Here is a 6,547-nt window from a genome sequence, read left to right on the forward strand (position 1 = left end):
TTTTATATGATATAGCAAATTGATTTCAAAATTTCACAAAGACAAAATTATATAGATACTAAATGGTATTAATAAGATTGCTTAAAAGAAACTGTAAATTATTATTCGTTTAGATACTATTTAGCATAATGTTGAATTATTAGAGAATGCAAGCTTAATTTGATTCTATATTATTTAGTTAAATTGATAAGTACTTATTTGGATACTATTTAGCAGTAGTATATAATTTTTTTTATTTTTTTTATTTATTTTGATGTTATATTTTCTTTTTAGTATATATTAATCCTATTTTGTTTATAAGTTTTATTTGTTGAATTTATCAACATTATTATTGTATGTATTTTGTATTTTGTAGTATATAATTGAGTCTGTGACTGTGTTTGATACTTTGTAGTACATAATCTCATTTAAATTTTGGCAAAACCAAAATAATAAAACAAAACAAAAATATATTATTGGGTAGTTAAATGCAAATTAAAAATAATAAAAGATACTATTAAGTAGTCAAATACAAAAGTAAAGGAAAAGCTCATGTATTGTTGGGTAGTTTTTTTTGATAGATAATAATTAGTTGATCATATAGCAATAGTAAGATGTGATGTATGCTTAACAAAATAAAATAAAAATTGTAGTTAGCAATTATGAGAATGTAATTTATGGCTACATATTTTAATTATTTTTAAGAAATTAAATATTCAAATACCATATTAAAGTTGCTATCATAAAGGAGTAAATCATACAATGGGATGTAATTTTAAATTAAATCATTTTTTTTTATTAATGGAACCCCTGGAAGTGCCAGGGGACGCAAACAACAAACCCGGCCTAACGGCCTAACAGGAAACTAACACAGAAAAAACAAAGCAGGCTAAGCCAGTTAAAGTCTAAACAACAAACAAGAAACAGAACTAGAAATAAAACTACCAGTCTAACTAACAACTACTACCAAAAGGGAGGATTCAAGTCATCCAATCTCTTTAAGAACAGAGCGTAAGGGACCATCCTCAAGAGACAAATCAAGCCAGCCAAAAGAGTTGTTTTGATTTGCCCATTTAGCCAACGAATGGGCCACACCATTGAGGTTTCTGGGTATCCAAGAAGCTTCCCAGAGATTGAAACTGCTCGAAATACCGATAAACTTATGCACCGGCTCCTGGATATTAAAATTGAGCGAGTTGATGTCCTGCAATTTAGTTTTCAGAGCAGAGATTGCGTTAGCACAGTCATTTTGGAAGATTACCTTCCTAAAACCTTGCTTGGCTACTTCTTCCGTTCCTTTACATAGGGTCATTGTCTTTCCAAGGAGCGGCTCCCTGACAGCCAGCCTGAAAGTGAAGCAATTGGTGATAGCTCCAGTTTCATTTCTAAACACTGCAGCCACTGCTGCCTGCAACTTACCAATGGAGACGTCTGTATTGCACATCACCCAACCAGGAGGAGGAGGGAGCCAAGCCTTCAACTCAGCAACTTGGGGCTTAGAATCCTCGGAGATCTCCTGAATTCTTAAGTTTATATGCTGAAGTATAGACCCGATGGGAGTGGGAGAGCCTCCATGGGATAGGTTATTCCTTTCGCGCCAAATGCTCTCAAAAATTATGGTAGCCCCACCTAAGAATAGATGCAGGTGAATGTGCTATGGGACTCAACCGAGAACCACTCAAGCCAATTTTCCCAGCAATCAATAGTACTCACGGTTGTTCGGACTTGCCAGCGGCATCCAAACCACAAGGCTCTTGCAAAGTTACATTGCCAAAAGAGGTGAAGTGACGTTTCCATCTCGCCATTACATAGTGAACAATTAGGATCTATCGTGGGAAGAATATAACACAATCTATCTTTGGTGAGTAGACCATTGGAAATGGTTTTCCACCAGAACATCTTAAGCCTCTCATGGATCCTTGCACCCCAAATTATCCTCCATTTCCTATCGCCATGTGCCATGTTTTCCAGATTCTTCACTATCTTGTATGCAGATTTAATTGAGAATGTTCCATTGTTTTCGGGGAGCCAGAGCCACGTATCCTCACAAGGTGTGTTGGGGAGGGTTATATTGAGTATGGGCTTCGCATCATCCTCCTGAAACCATTGTCGGATTAGTGATTCATTCCAACGGCCTTGAGAGATAAAGTTACTTACCATGCTCATTCCAAATGTGGCATTATGTTTGGGCGTAGGTTGGAGGGTCCCCCCTGGCACCCAAGAGTCAAACCAGATGGAAGTCAGATTTCCATCTCTAATTTTTCGATAGAGTCCCTTCTCCAAGTGAGTTCTAGTTCGCAGAATTGCCTTCCAAAGCAGAGAGTCGGTTGGTTTTATATCTAAGTCAAGGAAGCTTGAAGTCTTCAGATATTTGGCCTCCATGAATTTTTGCCAAAGACTTTGTTTATCGGATAGCACTTTCCATGCCCATTTCATGAGGAAAGCTTGATTGATTGCTTCACTTGCTTTAAAACCGAGACCTCCATTTACTTTTGGACGGCAAAGAGTTTCCCAAGCGATTGTATGTAGTCTTCTATTCTGTTCCGAGTCACCCCACCAGAAGTCACGAAGGAGCTTGTCAATTTTCTTAGCTGTGGTAGATGGTATAACATCCGATGCTGCTACATAGTTTGCCATTGAAGAGCCCACGGTCTTAACGAGGCAAGCCTTCCTAGCATATGAGAGAAGTTTGGCTTTCCATCCTTGAACTCGATGTAGCACCCGGTCGACCAGGAATTTTGTGTCATCTGTACGCTTTAGAGATCGGAACAAGGGGATCCCCAAGTAGGAGGCCTTTTTAGACATCCGCTTCATACCAAGAAGCTGAGATATTGCTTGCGATGTTCTTGCAGGGACTTTCTTAGAGAAGAAAACCGCCGATTTGTGGATGTTTACGGTTTGGCCAGACAGCTTGCAATATTCATTAAGGCAGTCCATAAAAGAGGCTGCTTCACGGGTTGTGGCCTGCCCAAACAAGATAATGTTGTCAACGAATAATAAGTGGCTTACGACCACTTTATTCCTTCCCATTCGAAAGCCTTTTATCAGACCCTTGTCGACCTTGTCAATGATTAATCTAGACAACACATCAGCCCCGAGAATGAAGAGAGCTGGGGAAAGAGGATCACCTTGCCTTAATCCCCTTTCTGGCTTGATTCGTCCTGCCACGGCACCATTAAGTAATAGCTTGATATCTTCAACCATTATGCAAGAGCTTACCCACTTAGTAAACATGTTGGGGAACCCCAACCTATTTAGAACTGAGATAATAAAGTCCCACTCCATTTTATTGTACGCTTTTTCCATGTCGAGTTTTATCATCATGAAGCCTTTCTTCCCCTTCTTCTTGTTCATGGAATGGACAATTTCTCTTGCGATCATAGAGTTTTCCGCTATGTGTCTTCCTTTGACAAAAGCCGCTTGATTTGGTGAAATAATTTTGTTGAGAATGTAGCACATTCTATTGGCAAGCACTTTAGAGATTACCTTGTAGGAGACATTGCAAAGCGCTATCGGTCGGAAATCTGTTACAAGAACTGTGACAGTCAGTAGTCCCGTGATCTGTAAGGGGAAACACCGGGTAAGCTGTGCAATCCCACACCGCCCGGGGAAGGTCAAGTGGGATGATTCTGAGACTGTGTAGGTATGGGACTACACAGTTAAAGAGAGCTTAAATGGATTGATTGGTACTACCTATATCAACAAGGTGCATCTTGTTTTTCGGTAGCCCATCTCGAAAGAACTCCACAGTTAAGCGTGCTTGGCCTGGAGCAATTTCAAGGATGGGTGACCTCCTGGGAAGTTTTCCCAGGATGCGTGTGAGTGAGGACAAAGCACGCTGAAAACACTCGTGTTGGTCTGTAGGGTCAGTCATCAATCCATGAAGCAGCCAGAGTGATGTACTCGTGTATAAGAGCCATTCATTCCGTGGGTGTAAGGGCCCAATGGAGGCTTGAAGCGGGGACGTTACAAATGGTATCAGAGCCTTGACCCAGCCAGAAGTGTGGTTGACGAGGACGTCAGACCCCGTAAGGGGGGGTGATTGTGACAGTCAGTAGTCCCGTGATCCGTAAGGGGAAACACCGGGTAAGCTGTGCAATCCCACACCGCCTGGGGAAGGTCAAGTGGGATGATTTTGAGACTGTGTAGGTATGGGACTACACAGTTAAAGAGAGCTTAAATGGATTGATTGGTACTACCTATATCAACAAGGTGCATCTTGTTTTTCGGTAGCCCATCTCGAAAGAACTCCATAGTTAAGCGTGCTTGGCCTGGAGCAATTTCAAGGATGGGTGACCTCCTGGGAAGTTTTCCCAGGATGCGTGTGACTGAGGACAAAGCACGCTGAAAACACTCGTGTTGGTCTGTAGGGTCAGTCATCAATCCATGAAGCAGCCAGAGTGACGTACTCGTGTATAAGAGCCATTAGTCCGTGGGTGTAAGGGCCCAATGGAGGCTTGAAGCGGGGACGCTACAAGAACCAGGGCCTCCTTTTTTGGAACTAGGACAATGGATGTGTCATTAATTACCTTGGGCAGCTCACATGTCCTGAAGAAGTGTGTCACCATGGCCAGAAGGTCTGTTTGCACCGTGTCGCAATGATGGGAGTAGAAGCTGGTGGGGAGCCCGTCCGGTCCCAGTGCTTTGTCTTTTCCCATCTCAAAGAGGGCAGTGGTTATTTCGTCATGTGTAGGAATGGATTGGAGGCTCTCGGCATCATGATTATCAAGAGTTGGTAGCAGAATTTCTTGGAGTGCATCGGTTGTACAATTTTTTGAAAAAAGTTCTTCAAACTTAGCAAGAAAGCAGTGAGTGATCTCTTTAGGGTCTTCGATCCAGTTTTCCTCAAGGGCCTTCTTGATGCATTGATTATAATTCCTTCTTCTGCGCACAGTAGCTGAAGCCATGAAGAACTTGGTGCACTTGTCCCCTTCCTGCAGCCATTGAACCCTCGATTTTTGCTTCCAATGTATCTCCTCCCTTAGTAAAGCCTCTGCGAGTTCACCTTTAGCCGAATGGATGGCTAAGTGGTCATCAGGTCTATTGGTTTCAACGTCATGTAAATGATTAGTGGCCTCCTCCACTTGTCTTTTAACATTCAGAAATTATCTTTGGTTCCATAATTTAAGCATTCGACCTGTCTTTTTGGCCTTTCTATGGAAATCGATCATGTGATGGTGGTGTAATCTCTGTGCCCAAGCGTCCTTTACAATCCAAAAACATCTTGGATCTCTAGCCTACATGTTTTCGTATTTGAATGTCTGACTCTTGCAACGAACTCCCCCAGAAGTGTCAAGAAGGAGAGGCCTGTGGTCCGAGGCAGTGGAGGAGAGGTGCTTGACAATTGCGTTTAGGAGTAGGATGCGCCAGTCGGAGTTAACCAGACCTCGGTCTAGCCTTGCTCTCTTAGATGATCCACCGTTGTTAGATTTGTTTCTGTCCTTGGCCCATGTGAAGCAGGGGCCTTGAAAGCCCAAGTCAATTAGCCCCACCCGTTGGACCATTCGACGGAAGTCAAAGGCATATTTGGATGAGTTGCCCTGTTTAGCGTAGTGGAAACACTCCGAATCCGTGAGATTTCCATTCATGTCTCCAATGAGGAATTATTGACAATATCGCCAACTTGAATCCAAAAGGCTTCTTTGTCCTCTCTATGTGGCGGTCCATAGATCCCAAGCAGAGTCCATTTAAGGCCTTTCCGTTCCAATTCAATTGTAGCAGAGATAACATACTTAGAGGAGTATTCAATCACACATTTCACTTCCTTTTCCAAGCACAAACCCAGGCCCCCTGATCTCCCTACAGGTGCAACATAGAAGTGGTTTTCATACTTGAGTTTTGTGCAAACACTTTTGAACTTATCAATTGTAAGGCGAGCTTCGGATAGCAGTAACAATTCAGGTTTATGTTGGCGGGTGAGGGCCGCCAATTGACGAACTGTCGTGGTGCTCCCGAGACCACAACAATTCCAAGCAAAGACCTTCATGGCGATCGTGGAGACTTTTCCCGGCAAGTCTCTGTTGGATATTATTTTACCAGGATCTTAGATCTACTCACAAGTATGTTGATTAACACCCTAAATATGAACTTTCTAAAACGATGAAATAAACACATATAAAGCTTAGTAAACCTTACATTGGGTGCAGCGAAATAATATGACTCCTTCCGTTCAGATATCTAGCCCTTGATTCCTTTCTGTAGCAGAGCATTATCAATATCTGAACCTGGATCTCTTTCTCTGAATCTTTGATGCTGAAACTCCTTTTGCTAAAAGTCTTTCTTCACGATCTTCCTCACTATGGTTGAGGTATCACTTGCTGTGTGTGGGCACTATTCTCACACTAAGAATTTCAAAATTCAAGAGGGAAGAGAAAGAAGAAGTGGCGGCTAAAGATAGGGAGAGAGAAAGGCTCATGTTTTTCTATGAAGGAAAAATAGAAAATTTAAGTGTAATTTTCCTGAAGCCTTCACTATCTATTTATAGCATTCCACTAGTGTTAGGTTTGAATTATTTGGCATTAAAATAATGAAAATATCAATTTAAATTCCCTACAAAAGTGACCGGCCA

The 6,547-nt window shown here is 41.8% G+C and overlaps 1 protein-coding gene across 1 annotated transcript; it reads right to left on the reverse strand.

Moving 5' to 3' along the window:
* Positions 1 to 964: 964 nt before the first annotated feature.
* Positions 965 to 5,567, reverse strand: LOC115720552 (uncharacterized). The gene is made up of 4 exons (XM_061112714.1): positions 5,221 to 5,567; positions 4,523 to 5,067; positions 1,746 to 3,515; positions 965 to 1,608 (listed from the first exon to the last, which is right to left on the reverse strand). Exons 1-4 carry the CDS (start codon positions 5,565 to 5,567, stop codon positions 965 to 967), a joined length of 3,306 nt encoding a protein of 1,101 aa, XP_060968697.1.
* Positions 5,568 to 6,547: the final 980 nt, after the last annotated feature.

The sequence above is a fragment of the Cannabis sativa genome, chromosome 3 (genome assembly GCF_029168945.1).
Source record: "Cannabis sativa cultivar Pink pepper isolate KNU-18-1 chromosome 3, ASM2916894v1, whole genome shotgun sequence".
Lineage (NCBI taxonomy): Eukaryota > Viridiplantae > Streptophyta > Magnoliopsida > Rosales > Cannabaceae > Cannabis > Cannabis sativa.

Excerpts from the sequence above, each read along its gene's own strand:
- LOC115720552 (XM_061112714.1), bottom strand. The coding sequence starts at position 5,567 with ATGAATGGAAATCTCACGGATTCGGAGTGTTTCCACTACGCTAAACAG. Across the intron at positions 5,068-5,220 it reads ACATTCAAATACGAAAACAT|ACAAGTGGAGGAGGCCACTA; the intron begins GTAGGCTAGAGA and ends GAATGTTAAAAG. Across the intron at positions 1,609-1,745 it reads ACTTCACCTCTTTTGGCAAT|GTGGGGCTACCATAATTTTT; the intron begins GTAACTTTGCAA and ends ATCTATTCTTAG.